The 23492-nt window shown below is 69.5% G+C and overlaps 1 protein-coding gene across 1 annotated transcript in view; it reads right to left on the minus strand.

Annotated features, from left to right (window-relative positions):
- The window catches only part of SPEG (striated muscle enriched protein kinase), a 71099-nt gene extending 49393 nt beyond the window's left edge, over nt 1-21706 (minus strand). The window contains exons 1-11 of the mRNA XM_045032798.1: nt 20310-21706; nt 18918-18952; nt 17920-18009; nt 16252-16621; nt 12798-14305; nt 10437-10580; nt 8372-8554; nt 5453-5664; nt 5121-5209; nt 4445-4620; nt 848-1108 (exon numbers count right to left, since the gene is read on the minus strand). Of these exons, the coding sequence (XP_044888733.1) occupies nt 848-1108; nt 4445-4620; nt 5121-5209; nt 5453-5664; nt 8372-8554; nt 10437-10580; nt 12798-14305; nt 16252-16621; nt 17920-18009; nt 18918-18952; nt 20310-20497 (3256 nt within the window). The 5' untranslated portion in view covers nt 20498-21706. The remainder of the gene's footprint in view (nt 1-847; nt 1109-4444; nt 4621-5120; nt 5210-5452; nt 5665-8371; nt 8555-10436; nt 10581-12797; nt 14306-16251; nt 16622-17919; nt 18010-18917; nt 18953-20309) is intronic.
- Nucleotides 21707-23492: the final 1786 nt, after the last annotated feature.

The raw sequence follows: 23492 nt of genomic DNA on the forward strand, positions 1-23492 counted from the left end.
CCCGGGTTGTTAAGGTGACTGGTCTGCAATTCCCCGGGTTGTTGAGGTGACAGGTCTGCAATTCCCCCGGTTGTTAAGGTGACAGGTCTGCAATTCCCCCGGTTGTTAAGCTGACTGGTCTGCAATTCCCCAGTTTGTTAAGGTGACTGGTCTGCAATTCCCCGGGTTGTTGAGGTGACTGGTCTGCAATTCCCCGGGTTGTTGAGGTGACTGGTCTGCAATTCCCCGGGTTGTTGAGGTGACTGGTCTGCAATTCCCCCGTTTGTTAAGGTGACTGGTCTGCAATTCCCCCGTTTGTTAAGGTGACTGGTCTGCAATTCCCCCGTTTGTTAAGGTGACTGGTCTGCAATTCCCCGGATTGTTGAGGTGACAGGTCTGTAATTCCCCGGTTTGTTAAGGTGACTGGTCTGCAATTCCCCGGGTTGTTGAGGTGACTGGTCTGTAATTCCCCGGTTTGTTAAGGTGACTGGTCTGCAATTCCCCCGTTTGTTAAGGTGACTGGTCTGCAATTCCCCGGGTTGTTGAGGTGACTGGTCTGTAATTCCCCGGTTTGTTAAGGTGACTGGTCTGCAATTCCCCGGATTGTTGAGGTGACTGGTCTGTAATTCCCCGGTTTGTTAAGGTGACTGGTCTGCAATTCCCCGGTTTGTTAAGGTGACTGGTCTGCCCACCCAGGGCAGGCTCCAGCCTCGAATGAGGGGTTCCCAGCAATCCCAGCCCGGGCCTGGCAGAGGGGAGCCCAGAGGGTCCCCACGGATGGGCTGGTCCCTCAGGGATCTCGGGAGTGGGTGTCACACCCCCCGCGGGCGAGTGGTGACCCCGGCACGCTGGGTGCGGAGCCCCTTACCCTTGGCTGTGCTCAGCTTGCAGGTGTAGACGCCGCTGTCGTCCTCGTGCACGGAGGTGAGCAGCAGTTTGCACTTGTGCCCATCAAAGTGCATCTTGCACTTGAGCAGGGCGGGCTGCAGCAGCCGCCCCCGCGAGAGCCAGTCCACGTCCAGGTCCGGCGGGCCCGTCACCAGGCACTCGAAGAGCGCCAGCTCCCCGGCCCCGACCGTCACGTCCTGCAGCGGCGCCAGCACAGCCAGGGCCTGGCTCGCGGGGTGCACTGGGGAGAGAGAAACGCACCTGAGCCACTGACCGGGAACGCCGGGGGGGGGGCATGCAGGGAGCCCAGGGCCCCCGGGACACACAGGAATGGGAGAGGGGCAGAGAGCGCGGGAATGGGGGGATGGGCAGGGCTCCCTGGGACATGCAGGGAATGAATGGGAGAGGGGCAGGGTGCCTGGGCAAGGGGGGGGCAGGGCCCTTGGGACGTGTCGGGAACGGGGTCAGGGCCCCCCAGGGACACGCCGGGGGGGGCAGGCCCCGTGGAAGGGGGGCAGGATGTGTGGCCCTAGGACAGCGAGGAGGCAGCGGAGGGCTGGGGCCGCCTGGCCCCACAACAGAGGTGACGGGGCAGGAGGATCGGACAGGGCTTGGGGGTCTGTGCCACGAACAAACCACACGGCGCTTTACCAAACACACTTTATTAGAGCTACAAAAAGGTCCCAGCCCCCAGCCCCAGCCCCCTGGGGCCGCTCCCCCCGCCGGGAGCCCCCAGGCCTGGGACCCCCGGGGTGCCGCAGCGGCCCTGCCGGCACAGTGCACTGGGGGGAGCCGTTTGTGCTACTTCACAGCCTGTGCCCGATGCTGGCTGGGCAGAGGCTGCTCCCCGGGGAGGGGTCTCCTGCCCCCGCCCCCAGGCGTGTTCGCTCCCAGGCTGCGCAGTCCCGGCCGGCACGGTCTCAGCAGAGGCTCCCTGCTCCTTGGCAGTGCTGACGAGGAGCAGCAGGACACAGAGACGCGGACACACGGACAGAGCGAGACAGACAGCATCACGCAGCCGCCGGGCGTGGCCCAGCAGCGCCCCCTGGCGCCGGCACTGTGCTATGCCGGCCTGGCCCCGCCCACGCCTCCGCCTCCGCCTCCCCCGCCACCCAGCGAGTCCACGCGTTCGCCTTGCAGCCCAGAGTCCAGGAGGTGGCGGCGGGTCGGGGGCCAGGCCCGGGCACCAGGCCCTGCCCCTTGGTCACTCCGTCCCTTCGGAGCAGACGGCAAGAACGCAAGGCGAGGTCCGGCGCCTGAGAGAGAGCCCCGAGGCCGCGGCCCCTTAGCGCACTCCCCCTGTGTACAGACAAAAACCGCAGTCAGCAAGCGGCAGGGTTAGTGCAGCCGAGACGGGACACGGGCACACGACACGGGCACACGACATGGGACACGGGCACACGACATCCCCGGGGCTGGGCGTCTGCTGGGGCCTGGCCTGGGGCAGCCCCGGGCTCTGCAGCCCAGCCCGGCCGTGGGCTAGTAACTCAAACAGGCTCCGTCTCACTGGAGCTGCCGTGTGACCCCCGTGCTGGGCGGGAACGGGATGGGCCAGGCCAGCGCCCAGGCAGCAGAACTGTCCCCCCCCAGCCGGCAGCCTGAGAAGGCCCCAACAGCGCCTGTGCCAGGTGGGAGGCCTGGGCCCAAGCCCTGCTGCTGGGCTGCCACTGCCCCTTTGCCGTCTGCAAGGGGGCAGCAGCTGGCGTGGCCGGGAGGTGCCGGGTCTCCCAGGGATCGGTGCCACAGCATCCTGCAGGGCACTGCGGGGGCAGCGAAGGAAACACCAGAGCCAGGAGCCCCCAGCACGGCCCAGCGAGCCACGGGCGTCCTGCGCACGGCAAGGCACACGGGGATGGGGGGCAGAACCTGGCTGAGTTGGAGCCACCCGTGTGCCCATGGGCACAGCTCTCCTCCAGGCGGGACGCCACGAAACTCCAGCAGCAGGGACCAACCCCACGGACAGCACGCGGCCCGGCACTACAGTGCAGGCAGGGACTGAGGGGCACCAGCAGAACTGTGCAGGGGAGCCCAGGGCTGGGATAGGAGGGGCTGCGGGTTGGGAGTGAGGGGCACCGGCAGAGCTGGGGGGAGCCCAGGGCTGGGGTTGCAGGGGCTGCGGGTCAGGATTGAGGGGCACTGGCAGAGCCGGGGGAGCCCAGGGCTGGGATAGGAGGGGGCTGTGGGGTCGGGATTGAGAGGCACTGGAAGGCCTGTGGATGGGGTGCCCAGGGCTGGGGCTGCAGATTGGGATCGAGGGGTGTGACAAAGTGGGAATGTTCTTAATGTTTTCTCCGAATACAGTGGGTGCCTCAGTTTCCCCTCTGCCTTTCTCAGGTATCTAGGTGGTGGGATGGGGGGGTGATTGGTGCAGAGCCCTAGGGGGCAGGTGTGACGGTGTCTGCACAGAGACTGGCGACTCCCTGTCTGCTGGCAACTGATGGCCTGGGCCCCTCCCCGGCAAGGTGCCAGCTGAAGGTGCTGGAGACACAGAGATCAGGGGCCTCCTGGCCCGGGGAAGGGACCAAGGCAGAGGAGGGGCTGGACAGTGTCAGTTGGGGGCTGGCTGGGGAAATGGAGGGAGACCCAGAACCGGGGTCTGGGCTCCCCACCCCCCAAGATGGACCCAACTGAGGGGTCCCGTTCTCTGTACCTACAAGCTCTGTGTTAGACCCTGTTCCTGTCATCTGATAAACCTCTGTGTTACTGGCTGGCTGAGAGCCGCGTCTGATTGCACAGTGGGGGGCAGGACCCTCTGGCTTCCCCAGGACCCCGCCTGGGCGGACTCGCTGGGGGAAGCGCACGGAGGGGCAGAGGATGCTGAATGCTCCAAGGAGAGACCCAGGAGGTGAAGCCGTGGGAGCTTCTTGCCCTGCAGACAGGCTGCTCCGAGGGAGAGGAGGCTCCCCAGAGTCCTGCCTGGCTTGGTGGGGAGCAGTTCCAGAGCAGCGCCCGGGGACTCCGTGACAGGGCACCAGCAGAGCTGTGTGTAGAGGGGCCCCAGGGCCAGGCTAGCAGGGGCTGCGAGTCGGGAGTGAGGGGCACCGGCAGAGCTGGGGGGAGCCCAGGGCTGGGCTAGCAGGGGCTGCGGGTCGGGAGTGAGGGGCACCGGCAGAGCTGGAGGGAGCCCAGGGCTGGGCTAGCAGGGGCTGCGGGTCGGGAGTGAGGGGCACCGGCAGAGCTGGGGGGAGCCCAGGGCTGGGCTAGCAGGGGCTGCGGGTCGGGAGTGAGGGGCACCGGCAGAGCTGGGGGGAGCCCAGGGCTAGGACAGAATGGCAGGAATAGGGGGCAGGACAGATCTGATTTTTCTCTCGGTTCTACAGAGCAGTTTGTCCATCTCCCCTGGGATCCAACTCTCCAGCCCCCCGTGCCCCCCCCGCCGCCAGTGCCGGGAGCCGCGCTGGGGATGGTGCCTGGCCCAGGCACCGGTCCCTGCAGACTTAGGGCCAGGCAGCAGCAGGGCCAGGCAGCAGCAGGGCCAGGCAGACGCGCCTCACCCTGTCCTGGGAGCAGCTCCTCTCGGGGGTCCCCCGGCCCCCCGCAGCCCAGCGTGAGGGGCGCGGCCAGGCCTGGCCGTTACCTCGGACCTGCAGCTTGGCCTCGCACTGCTTGGTGCCGTATTCGTTGATGGCTTTGCAGGCGTAGAAGCCGGCGTCCGCGCGCTCTGCCGCCAGGATGTGCAGGGTGCAGGAGCCGCCCTCCCCCTCCGCCACGGAGAGCCGCCGGCCCACCTTCACCGGCTGCCGGTTCCTCAGCCTGCGGGGGGGACAGTCAGAGCCGGCCCCCACTCGGGGAGCGCGGCCCACCTGGCACTGACCCAACCCACGGTTCTCCCCCGCCTCCTGCCCCACCCAGACCCTGCTCCTGCCCTGGGCCGGACGGGAGCCAGCGCCCCCGGGAGGAGACAGGTCCCCGCCCCATTCCCTGCCCCATTCCCTGCCCCCTGAGCCAGCCGGTCCCTGCCCCTGGGGCCGGACGGGAGCCAGCGCCCCCGGGAGGAGACAGGTCCCCGCCCCATTCCCCACCCCCCCAAGCTAGCCAGTCCCAGTCCCTGCCCCGTGCCCCATTCCCCGCCCCCCTGGGCCAGCCAGTCCCTGCCCCGTGCCCCAGTCCCCGCCCCCCTGGGCCAGCCGCTCCCTGCCCCGTGCCCCATTCCCATGTCCTGTTGCAGGAGAGTTCCTACAGGAACACTAACGGCACCGGGGCCCGGGACCCCCTCCCCCCCACGGCCGGGGAGCCCGCGCCGGGGGACTCACCAGTGGATGATGGGTTTGGGTTCGCCCCGGACCCGGACGCTCATGCTGATGTCCTGCCCCTCCAGCACCGACAGGTCACCCAGAGCCAGCTGGGACGGGAAGCACATGGGGGCGGGCGTCAGACAGGGCTGCCCACGGGCACCGGAGCAGGGAGCGAGGGTCACCCCGGCACCGCAAGACCAGCCAACAGGAGGGGGCGCCCGAGGTGGGTGCCGCTGTCCCAGAGCCCGGGGGGCAGGGCTCAGGGGGAGGCAAAGCCCAACCCAGTGACCCCGGGGCACCAGGACCTGCGGGCGGACGGGGGGCTCCCACCCCGGGACCCACCCCCTCACCTCGAAGGTGGGGGCAGCCTTGAAGTTGGTCTCCACCGGGCTGCGGGCGGCGCCGAGGTCGACTGTGCGCTGCAGCTGCCCGGCCAGCCGGTGCTGGGGGGTCCCGGACGCTGGGAACTCCTCCAGGGGGCTCAGGTACTCCTCGTCCGACGTGATGGGGCTGGCCAGGGCCGGGGGGGGCGGCAGGGACCCCCGGCTCTCCGCAGGGGGCGCTGGCTCAGGAGAGAGCAGGCAGCAAAGCCGGGTAAGGGCACCGGGTCGCCTGGCCCTGGCAAGCCCCTGGCTGGGATGGGAGCAGCGGGCGAGGTCCCGTGGGACAGGACGGGCAGCGGGGCACCCAGGGTGGCAGAGCAGGCGGGCGGGCTCCTCCGCACACAGCTCAGCTCCCTCCCCCCTCCCCCCCTCCTCTCAAGCCCTGGGGGGGGTCTCACCCTGACACCCCAGCCCGAGAGGAGGGGATGGATGGGACCCTGCAGCAGCCCCGTGGGAGCCCCCCTGCAGAGCCCAGGCCGCGGGGCCGGAGCCCGGGGGCGAGTGCAGGGCTGCGCTGCCCGGCCCAGCGTGGGAAGGAGGCCAGGCCAGGCTGAGATAGGGGACCAGGCTGGCTCCCGAGGCAGCCGCCGCCCGTCGCCCGCCCGCCCCTCCAGGGCTGAAGGTGACATTGGCAGCCGCGCTCAGCCAGCGTCGGGGTCCTGCCGCAGAGGGGAACAGGCCCTGGGAGCACGGAGGCCGGTCACCCCGGGGCAGGGCCCTGGGGCTCGTCTCCGAAGGCTGCCGGGGGCGGGAGGAGGCTGGGCCTGGCTGGTGAGCCCCCGGGCACTCCCCCCGGACACCCCCCGCCCCCCCGGGTACTCCCCTCCTCCCCCCCGGACACCCCCCCGCCCCTCCCGGGTACTCCCCCTGACACTCCCCCCCTGCCCCCCCGGGCACTCCCCCCCTCCCCCCGGACGCCCCCCGCCCCCCCGGGTACTCCCCTCCTCCCCCCCGGACACCCCCCCGCCCCTCCCGGGTACTCCCCCTGACACTCCCCCCCTGCCCCCCCGGGCACTCCCCCCCTCCCCCCGGAGGCCCCCCGCCCCCCCCGGGTACTCCCCTCCTCCCCCCCGGACACCCCCCGCCCCCCCGGGCACTCCCAGCCCCTGCCCCCGGGCACTCCCCTCCTCCCCCCCGGGCACTCCCACCCTCCCCCCGGACACCCCCCGCCCCCCCGGGCACTCCCCTCCTCCCCCCCGGGCACCCCCCTCCTCCCCCCCCGGATACCTCCCCCGCCCCTCCGGGCACTCCCAGACCCTGCCCCCCCCCGGGCACTCCCAGCCCCTGCCCCCTGGCTTGCCCGGAACAGCTGCACAGGGGCAGGGGCAGCAGGTGCTGAGGGGCAGGGGCTGAGCATCGCGGGCACAGGGCTCAGGGCTGAAGACCTGGCTGCCAGCCCCGTCCCAGCCACTCGCAGGCCAGGGAGCCCTGGCCAGGTACCAGGGTGACAGGTTCAGGCATCTACCCCATGGGACAGGCCACGTGCCCGTGGCTCTGGGGGGCGGGTGGGGATGACAGATCCAGGGCGCCAGGCTACCCTGCCCCCGACAGCAGAGGGCCCCCCACGTGCTCACCCCCCGCCCCCCCGGCTAGTACACAAGGGGCTAATTGCTGCCTTCCCTTTAGTAGCAAGGGGGGGCGGGGAGCCCAGGCTGGGGGGCGCCAGCTGCAGGAACAGTGGCCCAGGTCCCCACCCCCCAGGAGAGAGGCAGGGGGTGCCCAGCCCGGGGCTCTGTGGCCTGGAAGCCCTCTGGGTGCAGAACTAGGAGCACAGCCCAGAAACCCCCTCGGGGAACGGCCAGAGCCCCAGACAGCGCTGATCCTCGGGGGCCAACGCCGGTGCGGGCACGGGGGTCCCGGGGGGGGCAGGGAGCCGGGCACACCCGGTGCGGGCAGGGGGGTCCCGGGGGGGGCAGGGGGGTCCCGGGGGGGACACGCCCCCTCCCCGGCCCGTCTCTGCGGGGTCCCAGCGCCCGCGGGCGGGGCCGGACCGGGACTCACCCCGGGCGGCGGGCGGCTCCCGCAGGGGCTGGCGGCAGGACCCGGCCGGCTCCATCCCCGCAGCGAGCCCGGCCGGGGAGCGGAGACCGCGACACGCCGGGGCGGGGCCGGATCCGACGCCGCGGGGATGGGCGCAGGCAGGCCGGCCCCGCCCTCTGCTGGCCCCGCCCCCCCGGGTGTGATGGGAGCCGGTGCCCCCCCCCCCGAGGGGGGTCCAGTTCGGTACCGTCAGGCGCTACCCGCCCCCCCGCGCCCCAGCACCAGCGGGCGGTACCGCCGGGTGCCCCCGGGCACGGCCAGCGCAGGGCAGCTTCGCCCCCAGCCCGGCTGAACCTGCTGCTGGTGACCGGGCGCGGGCGGGGGGCAGCCTGGCTCGGCGCCCTGGGGTGCGAGGCAGCCCCTGGCCAGCCGGGATGGCCCCTGGGAAGGGAGCCCAGGTCCTGGGGTTCTGCCAGGCGGTGCCCGCAGGAGTCCCCAGCCGGGCGGCAGGGCCGCTGCCCCCTAAGGAAACCTCCCTGGGGCCCGCGAAGGGGCGGGCTGACGCGGAGCAGGGCCGGGGGCTGACGGGCCCGGCCGGGGATCCGGGGGGGGGGCGCGGAGCCCAGGCAGGCAGCGGGCAGCAGCCCCCCCCCCCCGGCTCCCGGCTCGGCACGCCCGGCTCAGACGCAGCCTTGTAGGGTAAGGGAGCCGGGTCCTGCCAGCGGCAGCGGGAGCGGAGCTCGGCCCCGCCCCCGCCCAGCCCGGCTCCGGCCGGCGGCTCCTGCTCGGGCCGAGGGGACCGGATGTCCCGATTTGGCTCCTAGTCCCCCCGCCCCGCCCCGCCCCGCTGGTCCCCGCTTGCTGCCCGGTCACCCCCCCCCCCGGGGCCCGGCGCCCCGCGCTCACCCGGCCGCACGCTCAGCCTGGCGCTGCAGCGCGACTCCCCCAGCTCGTTGGCGGCCGTGGCCGTGTACAGGCCGGCGTCGGCCGCCCGGGCGCTCGGCAGCAGCAGCGTGTGGCGCTCGCCCTCCACCTTGATGGGGCGCCCGGCGCTGCCCCTCAGCAGGACGCCGTCCTTCCGCCAGGACACTGCGGGGAGAGGGAGGTCACCGCCGGGGGGCAGGGGCAGGGCCCCCCCACGCACCCCTCATCATCAGGGCCCCCCCTCTCTGCCGGGGGGCAGGGCCCCCCCACGCACCCCTCATCATCAGGGCCCCCCCTCTCTGCCGGGGGGCAGGGCCCCCCCACGCACCCCTCATCATCAGGGCCCCCCCTCTCTGCCGGGGGGCAGGGCCCCCCCACGCACCCCCGCGCACCCCTCATCATCAGGGCCCCCCCACTGCCGGGGGGCAGGCCCCCCCCACGCACCCCCACGCACCCCCACCATCAGGGCCCCCCCACTGCCGGGGGGCAGGGCCCCCCCACGCACCCCTCATCATCAGGGCCCCCCTCACTGCCGGGGGGCAGGGCCCCCCCACGCACCCCTCATCATCAGGGCCCCCCCTCTCTGCCGGGGGGCAGGGCCCCCCCACGCACCCCTCATCATCAGGGCCCCCCCTCTCTGCCGGGGGGCAGGGCCCCCCCACGCACCCCCGCGCACCCCTCATCATCAGGGCCCCCCCACTGCCGGGGGGCAGGCCCCCCCCACGCACCCCCACCATCAGGGCCCCCCCACTGCCGGGGGGCTGGGCCCCCCCACGCACCCCTCATCATCAGGGCCCCCCTCACTGCCGGGGGGCAGGGCCCCCCCACGCACCCCTCATCATCAGGGCCCCCCCTCTCTGCCGGGGGGCAGGGCCCCCCCACGCACCCCTCCTCATCCGGGCCCCCCCTCACGGCCGGGGGGCCGGGCCCCCCCACGCACCCCCGCGCACCCCTCATCCTCAGGGCCCCCCCACTGCCGGGGGGCAGGCCCCCCCCCACGCACCCCCACGCACCCCCACCATCAGGGCCCCCCCTCTCTGCCGGGGGGGGGCAGGCACCGCGCGCCCGTCCTCAGGGCCCCCCCTCACTGCCGGGGGGGGCACCCCGCGCCCCTCGTCGGGGCCCCCCTCCCTACGCTGGGGCCTGGGGGGCCGCACTGCTCCCCGTTATTTCTGGGGGCACGTTGCCCCCCAGGTGTAGCCAGGATCAGACCCGCTGCGGTTCCCGTGACTCTCCTGCCCCCTAGCGGCTGCTCTGGAGACGCGCCGGGCACCCCGTCTCTCTGGACGTGGCCAGGAAGCGCTGCCCTGAGAACGGGGCTCCGCTCCCTCCCCTTCCCCCTTGTGCCCCTGCCCCCCAGAGGGTCAGCGAGGGCAGCAGGGCCGAGCCCGGCTAGATCCCCGGGCAGCCCCCGGCCCAGATACAGGCAGTGGCTGGGACAGAGACTCCGGCCTCCGGCCACTGCCTGGGGGTGATGCTGGGCAAGGCACTTTGCCAGCCGGGGCTTCCTTCCCCTGCCCCAGATCTCGGGTCGGGGCTGCCCACGGGGTGCTGCACCTGCTGCCCTCCCCCTGCCCACCCAGCACAGCTGGAGTCACGGCCATTCTCCAGCTGGCATCTTGTGCCAGCCTCAGACCCGCCCGCGGTGTCCGGGCACGCGGGGCAGTCGGCCGTCACGCAAACCTCCCCACGCTGCCAGCTGGTGCCCAGGGGAGCGCAGGCAGGGCAGCCCTGAGCCCCAGCCCGCCTGGCCAACCCCACGTGCTGCACAGCCCCGCCGGAGCTTCACTCCCCAAGCACCTGCCCTGGGCTCTGCGGCGAGCACCTGGCAGCCCACAGGAGAGACCGGCCCAGCCCCCGTCCAGGTCAGGATTCCTGTGGTCTAGAACGTGCGCTAGTGCCCCCCCCACCCCCGGGAGGAAGGGACGTACCCCAGGCCACCCACCGAGTCAGTGTGAGGCCGGGGCGAGCTCCCGATGCACTAGGCCCCGCTGGCCACCAGCCCCTCCCGGCTCTGCCCAGGGCTCCGGCGGCCTGCGGCGCTCACCTGCGGGCATGGGGTTGGCTGTGACAATGCACTTCAGCAGCACCTCTGCGCCCACCGTCACCACAGCGTCCTGGACGGGGATCTCAAAGACCGGGGCCTCCAGGGGATCCTCGCCAGCGGAGACGTACGAATCATCGGATGACTCTGAGCGGGGAGAGATCAGCCCCGTGGCACTGAGCGGGGACAGGGACAGAGGCTGCGTGGAGCCCCCCGACGGCTGAGCAGAGGGGGCAGCAGCAGCCTGGGGTCCCGCCCAGCCCACCTCTCCCAAGCAGTGACTCATGCACCAGCGTGGGAGTTGGGCCCCCTCCATGAGTGGGGGGAGCGACGCTGGAGCTGGGCTCTGCCCCGGGGTGCAGCCATCTCTGCTCCGAGCTACGCAGGGGAGAGGCGTCTCCTGCTCTGCCCAGCTCTCCCACTGCACCTCTGGGCTCCCACCCGTCCCCTGAGCAGCAAGTGGCAGCGGTCCCCGGGTGACACCTTGGCCACGGCCGGGGACTGAACCAGGGACCTGCAGAGCTGGGCATGAGCTGCTCCAGCCAAGGAGCCAGGCATCCTGGCTGGGGCTTGGGGACCCCTGCTCCAGGGGGGCACATGGGGGTACCTTGGGCACAGGGCTGGGACTAGGGGACCCCTCCTCTGGGGAGACACAGGACTAGCTAGCAGGTCCCGCCTGCAAGAGAGGAGGGGACGGCGCCCGGTGCCCCCAGCCAGACCCACAAGGCTTCCTGCTGCCAGGGAGACGCCCCCCCTCTGGGTGCCCCCACTAACCCCCCCCTGGCAGCAGCCAGTTTTATGGGCAGGCAGTTCCTGAGCCAGCCCCAAGGGGGCGCCCCATGCAAGGGAGAATGGCCTTAGGGAGCCATAGAGCAGGGCACGAAGAACAGCCGCAGCAGGGTCCCTGCAGCAGGAAAGGGCCATAGAGTGAGGCAGCAGGGAGAGCGCCCCCTGGTGACGGGGCAGCTCACTGCAGTGCAGTGAATCCCAGCTGGGTGTGCCTGGGGGGGCGGGTAGAGGGGTCGTTCCCCCGGGTCTGGGTCCTCACGCGTCCAACAAGCCCCCCCAAGCTAACCCCCGGGAATCCCCACGGCTCGCTGGCCGTCTCCCTTTGCTGCCCCGTCACCTCCAGCCCCCCAGCCTGCGGGCAGGGCCTGGGGCTATTCCGCGGCCCAGAGCAGGGCACCGCCCAGAGCCAGGGCCTCGGTGCAGTTACATTCCCCGCCTGGCGCGCGGTCCCAACGAGCGGGCGCGAAGGGCAGCGCCCGGCACTGGCAGAGGGGGGAGCTCAGAAGGGAAAAGGGAGCTGGGGAGGTGACGGAGCGGCCGTCTGGCCTCAGGGACTGGCCCCCTGCCGCACCCGCTGGGAGCTGCGTTGGCTTCTCAGCCCGGCAGCGTGACCAGGCCACTCCTGGACCCGGGCAGGGCAGGGGGGTTCCCAAGGGATCTGCCCCACACTCCCTGCAGCAGGGCTTCCTGGGAGTTCAGTGTGCAGCTGGGGAGGTGCTGGAGCAAACGCTGCCCTCTCTAGCCAGGCGTCCAGGGGCACAACACTGCGCCCAGACAGGGAGGCTTCGGCTTCGTGCCAAGCCCAGTGGACTCAGCTCACCGGCGATGCCAGCCCTGGGGGGGGGGGGAGCCATGTGCCATTCGAACAGTTTCAACGGGCCCCGGCAGGGATGACTTAAAAGAAAAACGTAAAAAACACATGGGGCTTGTACTCACCGGGCGGTGCTCTGAGTCTTCGGCGGCACTTTGGCGGCGGGTCCTTCGCTCGCTCCAGGGCTTCGGTGGCACTGAAGGACCCGCTGCCGAGTGCCGCTGAAGACCCGGAGCGCCGCCGGGTGAGTAAAAATGAAAAAGGCGCCTCTAGCCAGGGAAGGGATCTCACGGGGCGCGGGGCCCGATTCGGGGGAAGTGGTGGAATAGGTCTAAAGCCGGCCCTGCCCACACCCACCCAGTGAGCCGAGCCCCCAGCCCCCCTCTGCCCCGCCCGCTCAGAGCACAACGGGGCAGAACGTTCCCAAAGCCCCGGAGTCCCTGCCATCGGGGCGGGGCAGGCAGCCCGCAGTGCGCCCAGCCCCAAGCGCGCTGCCCTGGCCGAGCTCCGGAGCGGAGCCACCCGGGGCCAGGGTCCCTCGTCCCGGGGGCTGCCCAGAGCCAGCCTGAGCGCCCGTGCCCCCCCCCCAGCGGTAACGCTCCCCGGCAGCGGGCAGCAGGTCTCCTGCCCCCAGCTCTGCCCCCAAAGTGCCCGGCTCTCTGGGAGGCTCCTGGCCGTACGGGACCGAAGGGGGCTGGCTGGGCCCTGTGTGCGGGTACTGGGGGCCCCCGCCCGCCCGCAGGGAGGACAGCGGCTGCCCCTACCTAGCTCTGGCGAGGTGGGCCGGGGCCGGCGGCTTTTCCCCTTGCTCCGGGCGCGTCTCCCTTCCTGAGCCAGCCGGGCACCTTCCTTCTTCTCTGTGACCTTCAGCTGCCTTTGCTCGGCATCCCTGCCTGTGCCGCGCGGCCCGGCCCCGGCCCCGGCCCCCTCCAGGCCGGCTCCGAGCTCCGGCCCGGGCTTGGCCCAGGGTAAGAACCGCACCTCCTGGCCCGCGGCCCGCTTCCTGTGCGGCCCGTGCTGGCCTGCTGGCCTGGTGGTCAGGGCTTCGCTCCCAGCCCCGGGGGCCCTGCCGTCGCGGCCGGCTGGGCCCCCATCCAGGCATGCGGCTCCCTCGGGGGTCCCGGCCTCCGGCAGGTCCCCCCGCCCCAGCGATAAGGGGCACGGCTCCACCTTCCTCTTGCCCTCAGCACCTTCCGGCTCCACACTCCTCCTGCCTCTGGCCTCCTCCCGGGGCTGGCTGGCCAGGGCGCAGCTCCGGAGCAGCGGCTTCCGGGTGGCCGCCCGCTCCGCCCCGTCTCCGGGCCCCCCCAGCCCCACGCTGGCCATGGCCAGCTGCTGGATCCCGTGCGCGTTCTCCACAGGCGGCGGGGCCTTGGGCAGCTGGCCTTTCGGGGCCGGGCTGGCTTGCGCCTCCAGCGCCCGGGGGGCAGAGAGCTGGCTGGGGCCCCGGGGTGAGGGGGCCCGCGGGACGCCGGCCTTTGCCAGCTCCTGCGACCTCATCAGCTGCTGCTTGGAGACAGTCTTCTTGATGCGGCTCAGCTCCTCGGAGAACCTGTGCTCGATGTCGCCGACCCGGCTGGCGAAGCGGCCCCGCTCGTCGAACGAGGCGGCCTTGTGGCGGAAGGCCTGGCGCCGGCACGTCGGGCCGCCCATCTCCGACCGCACCCCGTCCCGCAGCTCCTCCCGGGAGCCGCCCGGCGTGAGCGGGCGCTGGCCCAGGTCGGGCTGGTCGAAGGAGCGCGTCTTGCGCAGGGGCAGCCAGGCGTGGACCGGGAGGGGGCTGTCGCTCTGCTCCAGGCTCCTCCGGCGCTCCTCGAAGTACTTCAGCTTCTCGAAGATCTTGGAGCCGGAGCGCGCCAGCTTGGGCGAGGGCCGCAGCACCGACACGCGGCTGGAGGTCTCGCTCAGCGGGGTCTGGGGCCGGGACTCCAGCGTGCTGGCCTGCGAGTACCCCAGGGACTTGGGCTTCTGGACCTTCTCCTCGTACTCCTCGGGGACCGTGTCCTGGTACTCCGCCGGCATCAGGGCCGTGCGGCGGGGCGTCAGGGGCGTGGGAGAGGGGACGCCAGGACCTCGGCTGGCCGGCTGAGACGCGGCTCCGGGCGGCTGGGCCGGGGACTGGCCCACCCTGGGAGACGGCAGGCAGAGAACAGGAGGCTTGGAGGCCAGCGCCTGGGCCGGAGGCCTTGGGGGGTCTGCCCCAGGCTTCGGCGAGAGCTCCGAGGTGCTGCCGTTGAGGTCGTCTCTCCTGTACCCGCCCTGGGGGATGCTGCTGCAGGCAGAAGGGAAAGGGGGGGGGGTCAGAGTCAGCCTGGCATGCAGCCCTGCCCCCCGAGGGCAGCAGAGCTGGTCTGCCCGGGGCTGGGAGGGGGTGTGAAGGCAGGCGACCCCGGCCTGGTACAAGAGCCGGAGCGAGGCTGGATAAACGTCAGAAAGACGGGGTGGGGGAGATCCGGCTGGGAATGCCCCCCCCACCCCCGAGGGAACCAGAACCCCCCTGGGACAGCCAGCCCTGCCCTGCCCTGCCAGGGGGGCTGGAGGAGCTAATGGGGCGTCTCCCTCCTCTGGGCCGCGGTCCTGGCCCCACGGGGATCTGGCGCCCGGGACGGAGGCTGGCACCAGGGGACGAGCTGTCCCACTGTGATACCACCCAGGCTGTGCCCAGCAAGCCAGGGGTGCTGTGGTCTTACCATGCACGGCATGGTCCGGGGGCACCAGGGCCTGCCCTCTCCCTGGCTCTGGAGCGGGCACAGCCCTGGGCTCGGGGGGAGCCCGACCGGCTGGAAGCCTCACGGCCGGGCTGGTACGGATGTGGGTGGCAGTGAGGCCAGGGCCTCCTGGGGCTCGCTGGGCGGCAGCCCCCCGGGGCCTGGCACGGCCACGGCAGCTGGGGGTTGCTAGAGCTGGAGCCCTGCTGGGCGGCTGCGGAGCCCACGAGTGGGGAGCAGGCTCGGGCGAACCACGGCAATCAGGTTACTCGGCTCAACGGCCGGGCCCTGGGCGGGACCAGCAACGGGAGGAGGGGAATTCACTCCCCGCTGCCGCAGCACTCAGGCAAATCTCCCCAGCCCCGTGTCACAGCCAGCCCCACACACACGTGGGCACGCTCACATGCACACACTCATGGGCACGCTCACACGGGCATGCACACACACCCAGACACATGCACATGTGGGCACACCCAGGCATATGCGCACACAGACATGCACATGTGGGCACACCCAGACACACATGGGCATGCACACACACACGTGGGCACACCCAGACACGCACACACATGGACACACACTCATGGGCACGCTCACATGCACACATACATGCACACTCACATGGGCACACCCAGACACACACATGCACAGACACTCACACATGGGCACGTGCACACACACTCATGGGCATGCACACAGCTGCACACACAGACATACACACGGGCTCAGCGGGATGCCCACGGACCCGCCCCCTCCCCGAGCACCTTGGACGCGTGGGGATGACCCGGCTGTGCCCGCGGGCAGGGGGCGAGGAGGGCTGGGGTCCGCGGAGGCGGGAAGCGGAGCGATGAAGGTGATAACCTGGAGGAGCCTCGAACACAGGACAGCGAGATGGAGGTGGCAGGAATGGGCGGGCTGGGCCCCTGAGCACAGCAGCCAGCTGGGCAGATGGCGGCCCCCATTCCCCCACCCCTGGGCCAGGCAGGTCCCAGCAGCCCGGCAGGGGCCGCAGCAGGGGTGGAATGAAAGGCGCCCTGCCCCCGGGAGGGCCCTGCCCCTGGATCCCAGCCGGGAGTCCAGGGAGGCTGCTCTGGGCCGGCGGGAGCAGGGCGGCCGTGGGGCCGGCAGGGAGAGCAGCTCGCAGGGGGGGGCCGCGGTGCTAGGAGGGCAGTGGCTTTGTCGCTGTGCTGGAGTCAGCAGAGCTGGGGGGTGGGAAGGGGGCAGGGAGCGTGACACTGCCTGCCGGGCCCTGCCACTCCCAAGCCCTCTGCCTGCCCGCGGCCCAGGACCCAGGGCTCCAGCCCAGAGCAGCTCCCCACTAGCTCCCGCTGCACAGCCCCGGCCCCAACCCTCCCCCTACCCCCCCCCCCCGTGCTCAGAGGCCCCGTTCCTCCCCCAGGGATGAAGGAGGCAAAGAAAGACCCAAGGCTGAGGGCTGAGATGGCTGCGGGGGTCGGGAGGAGATGGCCCCAGCACGATGCCCCCTCCGCAGCCTCCCCCAGCTACTTACACGTGCAGCGAGAGCGCCCGTCCTCTGTACAGACTGAAGGCGCTGCCGTAGGGGTCGCTGGCCACCGAGAGGCTCTCCTCCGACCCCCAGCTTGTGCCCACCAGAATAGCACGCGACGCCCGTAGCAGCGGCTCCACCCCCAGGTGCCTGACCTCGGCGCCGCGGGGGGCCTGCGCATGTGCTTGCCTTGGGGTCCTCTGCGGCTGCCAGCCCCCGGGGCGCAGGAAGGGCCCCCTCACTGGGGGGCCGGGCTCCGGCTCCTTCTCCACCACCGTCTGCTGGCTGCCCGACCAGCTGGAGCGCTCCTCCGCCTGCGACAGGCCCAGCGCCGACGTGCTCATGGAGCTGTCCACCAGCGTGTCCGACTCCCCTGCGCAGAGCAGAGAGGGGGGAACTGGCAGGCGGCGCCTGGAGGGGTCCGGCCAGAGCCCCTGCCCGCTCCCAGCTGGCACCGGCCAGGCGCCCAACCAGACTGGAGCCAGGACTGGCCAGGACACCCCCTGTGACATTATTAATCTGAACTGGGACCATATAGATCATTGTGGCAACCAAGGCCCTGTAGTGGCACCAAACATTGTGCAGAGGTTGTCGAGTGAGGGGTGTGTGACGAGGTTCTGGGTTGCTGGTTCTGATTGTGCTCTCTGGGTGCATGGATCAGTTTTGTATTTAAAGTTATAAGAATTGGCTCTAGACTGTCTGTATTTCACACTTGTGCTGGGCTTCTGGGGACACCCCAGACAAGCTGGTGTTAGCTCTGCCTGGCCTGCTTGATGGTCCATTAAGGACCATCAGCAACAACTGACCCACTGAGAGAAGCAGATACACCTTGTGACTCAGCAAGGTGGGGACAGGCCTATGGCCAGGACTGTAAGGGGGTTTTCATGCCATGTGCTGGGCAGCTTGTGTTTGGAACAAAGGAAGCACAGGCCACATGGCAAGAGACTATAAAAGGCTGATGCCTCATCTCCATCTTGTCTTCAATCCTGCTTCTTACCTCTGGAGGGACTTTGCTACAAACTGAAGCTGTGAACAAAGGACTGAATGACCCATCCCAGCGGGGGATGTTCCAGAGACTTGATTTGAACCTGCAGTTTATTCCATCACTGCTACAAGCCTGAACCAAGAACTTTGCCATCACTGGATGGAATTGATTCCATTTAACCAATTCTAGCTCTCAGCTCTACCTTTTTCCCTTTATGAATAAACCTTTCGATTTTAGATTCTAAAGGATTGGCACCAGCGTGATTTGTGGGTAAGATCTGATCTGTATATTGACCTGGGTCTGGGGCTTGGTCCTTTGGGATCGAGGGAACCTTTTTCTTTTATTGGGGTGTTGGTTTTCATAACCCTTCATCCCCAGGACGAGTGCACTGGTGGGGATACTGGGAGACTGGAGTGTCTAAGGGAATTGCTTGTGTGACTTGTGGTTGGCCAGTGGGGTGAGACCAGAGTCCTCCCTGTCTGGCTGGTTTGGTGCAAAGGACCCAGCCTGGGGCTGTGACTGCGGCTCTGAGCGATTTGTCCTTTCTTGACTCTCTCAGTTGGGTCCCGCCAGAACCAGCATCGTTACCACCCCCCCACTGGAGCCAGGACTGGCCATAGCCCCCACCCCACCCACTCCCAGCCCCTGCGGAGCTGCCTCGAGCACCCTGGCCGGCTCCCGCTCACCTGTGGGGGAGCTGAAAGGCGTCTCGTCCTGGAGCTCACTGCGCTGTGTCCCCTGGGGGTCGCTGGCGTCGTCCTCGCCTGTCTCCGAGTCTGGAGCCGGACAGAAGGGGGTGGTGAGGGCGCAGGCTGGGCAGGCAGCACCACTGGGGCCTCCCAGGCCGGGAACCCCCAACCTACCTAACCCAGGTCGCTGCTGGGAGGCGGGAGAAGGCGAGTGCCAAGGCCCCACCTGGGACAGCTGGGGAGAAGCAGACAGAGCCCCTCCCCCCAGCGTCCCCAGTGGGGGGGGCCTGAGCTGGGGGGAGCAGAGAGCAGAGCCAGCGTGCAATGGGGGGGGAGCAGGGGAGAGCCGAGCACAGGGGGAGAGCAGAGCCAGCCGTGCAATGGGGGGGGGGCAGAGAGCAGAGCCAGCCGTGCAAGGGGGGGGAGCAGAGAGCAGAGCCAGCCGTGCAATGGGGGGTAGCAGGGGGGGAGCAGAGCCAGCCGTGCAAAGGGGGGGAGCACACAGCAGAGCCAGCCGTGCACAGGGGGGGGACCAGTGGGGTAGCAGAGCCAGCCATGCACTGGGGGGGGGAGCAGGGGGGGAGCAGAGCCAGCCAAGCAATGGGGGGGGGAGCAGGGGGGGAGCAGAGCCAGCCATGCAATGGGGGCTAGCAGGGGGAGAGCAGAGCCAGCCGTGCAATGGGGGGGAGCAGGGGGAGAGCAGAGCCAGCCGTGCAAGGGGGGGGAGCAGAGAGCAGAGCCAGCCGTGCAATGCGGGGGGGGAGCAGAGAGCAGAGCCAGCCGTGCAAGGGGGGGGAGCAGGGGGGGAGCAGAGCCAGCCGTGCAATGCGGGGGGGGAGGAGGGGGGGAGCAGAGCCAGCCGTGCAATGGGGGGGGGGGAGCAGAGAGCAGAGCCAGCCGTGCAAGGGGGGGGAGCAGGGGGGGAGCAGAGCCAGCGTGCAAGTGGGGGGGAGCAGCAGGGGGGCGGGGGCCCGGGGGGGCGAGCGGTTTCCTACCGTCGCTTTGCTTTCTGCAGGAGCGGAAAACTTCACTTCCATCGGGGCAGCAGGAGAGAGAGAATCAGCGCCGGTTACCGGCCCAGCCTGCCGACTGCGGGCAGCCTGGCGGGGCAGTGGGGCACTCAGCCGAGGGGGCGGGTCCCACGGGACGCGAGCGCTGCGGGGGCCGGTCACAGACCCTGCCCCCCCGAAACACGGCACATCCAGCCTCACCCCGGCGCCTCTCACGAGCGTGTGCACACTCACAGCCCCCCCTGAAACACGGCCCACCCAGCCTCACCCCGGCGCCTCTCACGAGCGTGTGCACACTCACAGCCCCCCCGAAACACGGCACAGCCAGCCTCACCCCGGCGCCTCTCACGAGCGTGTGCACACTCACAGCCCCCCCCCGACACAGCACACCGAGCCTCACCCCGGCGCCTCTCACGAGCGTGTGCACACTCACAGACCCCCCAACACAGCACACCCAGCCTCACCCCGGCTCCTCTCACGAGCGTGTGCACACTCACAGCCCCCCCGACACAGCACACCCAGCCTCACCCCGGCTCCTCTCACGAGCGTGTGCACACTCACAGCCCCCCCTGACACAGCACACCCAGCCTCTCCCCGGTTCCTCTCACGAGTGCGTGCACACTCAGACACATCCCCTGACACAGCACACCCAGCCTCTCCCCGGCTCCTCTCATGAGAGTGTGCACACTCATAGCCCCCCCCACAGCACACCCAGCCTCTCCCCAGCTCCTCTCATGAGCATGTGCACACTCAGACACACCCCCTGACACGGCACACCCAGCCTCTCCCCGGCTCCTCTCACAAGCGTGTGCACACTCACAGCCCCCCTGACACGGCACACCCAGCTTCACTCTGGCCCCTCTCATGAGCGTGTGCACACACACAGACCCCCCCGACCCAGCACACTCAGCTTCACCCCAGCTCCTCTCACGAGCGTGTGCACACTTACAGACCCCCCTCGACATGGCACACTCACAGACCCCCGGCTCCTCTCACGAGGGTGTGCGCACTCACAGACCCCCCCTGACACGTTGCACACCTGCCCCCATCACAGCCCCACCCTGCCCCACACTAGCTTGGCTCCCCCCCACCAGGGAGCCGCTCCCCCCGGCTGTCGCCCACATGCCCTGCACCCCCCCAGCCCGACGCTCCAGCAGGAGCAATCCCAGGCTCACCCCCTTGCCCTGGCTGGTGGGGCCGGCCAGCACCCCGTGAGAACTCGGGCCCAGGCCAGGGAAGGGACGTGAGGTCCCAGGGGGGCAGGGCCCGTTCCCTGGCTGCACACAGGAGTGCAGAGCCCCGGGCGGGCGGGCGGGCGGCAGCAGAGCGGGGGAGGGGGCCGGGGGTCCCGGGGGAGGGGTCCCAGGAGCAACGCACCATGCGTGAAGCGCCCGAAGCGCCGCGAGTGGCCGGGTTTCTGCAAAGGAAAAGAGAAGAGCGTTACCGCCCCGGCGAGAGCCAGCGCCCACCCCGGCCGAGGAGACGGGGTCCTGGGCAGCTCCCTCTGCACAGCTCCTGGAGCAGCTCATCCCTCCAGCGCCTGGCCCAGCATGGCCCCTCGGCATCGTAACGGCAGCCCCAGTGCCCAGCCTGGCCCGGGCACCTGGGCTCTGGAGCACAGAGGGACGTGGGCACAGCCATGCCCGGGAAGTCGGAGCTGGAAATGCGGGTGGGGCCAGGGCAGGGCTGGTCCCTAGTGCAGTGACGGTCCCGGTGAGGGGGTCCCCAGCCTTCCCCCAGGGCCGAGTCCCAGCCAGAGCCAGCTCCCCGGCCCAGCTTGTTCTGAGATTCAGCCCAGGTCTCCGACTCCAGGCTGAGCTGGGGGTGAGACGCTGGAAGTCGTCAGTGGGCCCATCACCCAGGCCTTTGATCTGCAGACAATTACAGAGGTGCCAGGGGCTCCGTGTCCCCAGGCTGCCCGCCAGGGTTCCCCCGCTGCGGCCGAGGACGGGCCCTGGTGCGCTGGCATTGACCGGGGGCCGCGGACAGAGACGCGCCGTGAGCTGAGTGCAGACTGGGGCACTGCTGGCCCATCCGGCTGGGCAAATCGCCACAGAGCAGGGGCAGGACGGCCAGCAGCTTCCGGGGCGGCAGCACCTGCTTTCCTAACCACCGCTGCTCTCTCCGGCTCCCTGCGACGCAGCCCCAGGCGGAGCGAGCGGGGCGGGGGACGCGCTGGGTAACAGCTAGTCCGGCTGCAAGGACGGGCCAGGGACTAGGAACCGGGGAGCGGGCTCTAGCCTGGTGGGAAGCAGCGTGTCTGTGAGTGGAGTTTCTGCATGTCTGTCTCACGTCTCAGGAGTGAATCTGGAGTTAGCTCAAGAGCAGAAAGAGCTCATGGGTCAGGACAATGTTTCTCAGCAGCAGATTCAGTGGATGGTCAGGTTGAAGCCCTGCCTGAGGGGGCAAGGGGAGATTTCTGATGGGTGATGGATTGGTGGCTGGTACAGCTCGTAAAAGGGAACCTGGAAAAGGTAGCAGGGCTTTGCTGGAAGCAGCTCAGTGCAGTGTGGAGAACACGGTTTACCAGGTAGGGAAGCTGCCTCACTATCCCAGTATTTCTCTGTAACCAGCCCTGGGTGCTGGGACAAGGGCGAGGAGGACAAGGAGATTTTGGAGGAGCCTAGGCAGCCTTGTGAGCTGATGGCTTGGTCTAGTCAGTGGCGTAGCCAGGGTTGCTGCCGAGGAGGAGCGGCAGAGAAAAAAGGCGCATGTCCTTCGGCGGCATTTCGGCAGCCCTGGGCATGCGCCGAGATGCCGCCGACAAACGGAGCGGCACATGCACAAAGCCGCCGACAGACGGAGCGGCGCACGCGCAAGGCCACCGGCAGACGGAGCGGCGCACGCGCAAGGCCACCGGCAGACGGAGCGGCGCACGCGCAAGGCCACCGACAGACGGAGCGGCGCACGCGCAAGGCCACCGGCAGACGGAGCGGCGCACGCGCAAGGCCGCCGGCAGACGGAGCGGCGCACGCGCAAGGCCGCCGGCAGACGGAGCGGCGCACGCGCAAGGCCGCCGGCAGACGGAGCGGCGCACGCGCAAGGCCGCCGACAGACGGAGCGGCGCACGCGCAAGGCCGCCGGCAGACGGAGCGGCGCACGCGCAAGGCCGCCGGCAGACGGAGCGGCGCACGCGCAAGGCCGCCGGCAGACGGAGCGGCGCACGCGCAAGGCCGCCGGCAGACGGAGCGGCGCACGCGCAAGGCCGCCGACAGACGGAGCGGCGCACGCGCAAAGTCGTCGACAGACGGAGCGGCGCACGCGCAAGGCCGGCGACAGACGGAGCGGCGTGCTGCTGAAATCACGGACGAGTGGAAAAGGCGCCACTTGGGGAATTCTGGGCTCGGGGGAGCAGGCGCTCCCCCTGCTCCCCCCCTAGCTACGCCACTGTGTCTAGTCAGCAGTGCGGGAAGGGAGGGATAGTGGAAGATGAGTGTCCCTGTCCCTTACCTGTGTCCTGTGTGGAGAAATGTGACAGTGGAGGAAATGTGCCTGTCTCTGTCAGGGGTATTGACTTGCCTATGGAGGAAGCTACCTCGGTCTCCAAGCAGGTGTCTGTGACCAGCCCTGTGTGCTGGGACCAGGGAAAAGAGCTCCCAAGCTGTGTGTCTGGGGAAGGAGAATGTGTCTCTGGCTCTTCTGTGTCTGTGGAGCAGCCAGAAGGGGCCTTTCAGCCTGTGATGGCTGAGGATAGTGCAGTTGTCTCAGAGTTGGTTCTGGATTCAGCTAAAGCCCAGGAAGGGAATGGTCCTAAGTTTGTGTCTGCTGGGGAGAATGGCCCTGTGACTAGGGTGCATCCAGTTAGTGTCCTAGTGAAATCCCACAGACCAAAAGATTCGGGTGCTGTTGCTTTGCCTGTTGCTAGCGTGTGGCTGGAAAAAGGTGTAGCAGCTCTGTCTGATCAGGGTGATACCCTAGCCAGGGCGCAAGGAGAGCAGAGAGGTGTTTTGATTGTGTTACCCACTGATGGTGTGGAAACTTGTAGCAAGAAGGAAAAGATTCCTGAGCTTGTGTGTGGCAAAGGGAAGGAGAAGGCTTCTGACCTTCTATCTAGTGAGTTTGCCTGAAAGGGGAATGTGAAGGAATCCGCCGGATGGGCCAGAGGTGATTCTGGGTGTGAGTGAAACTCAGGAGTTGATAAGTGGCTCAGCCGAGCGACGCTTCTGTGGAGCACAGTAAAGGGGAATTGCTGCCTAGAAAGATTCGTGAAGAGAAGAATTTTCAGGGTGCTCTTTGCAAGCAGTTTGCTGCAACTGAAGGGTGTAGACGTGATTTAATCAAGGAAGTTTCGGTTCCTAACAGCCAGAAACGTTCTGTTGTGAATGGATCCACTGACTTTCTTTTTGAAAGAGCCAGTGTGGGGAGCTTGGAGACGGTCTCAGGTGGAGTAAGCGCTGTTAAGAACGTGGAGCAGCCCAATGACCAAGTGGCTGTGCCTGGCCAGCTGGTGGGGAAGACAGTGGTGTGGGGACAGGACTGTGTCCGTGCCGATCCTGTGAGTGAGGCGTCTGTAACTCAGGACAGAGCAGAACAGCCTTGCGACTGAACTCACAGGGATGC

The sequence above is a fragment of the Mauremys mutica genome, chromosome 10 (genome assembly GCF_020497125.1).
Source record: "Mauremys mutica isolate MM-2020 ecotype Southern chromosome 10, ASM2049712v1, whole genome shotgun sequence".
Classification (NCBI taxonomy): Eukaryota; Metazoa; Chordata; order Testudines; family Geoemydidae; genus Mauremys; species Mauremys mutica.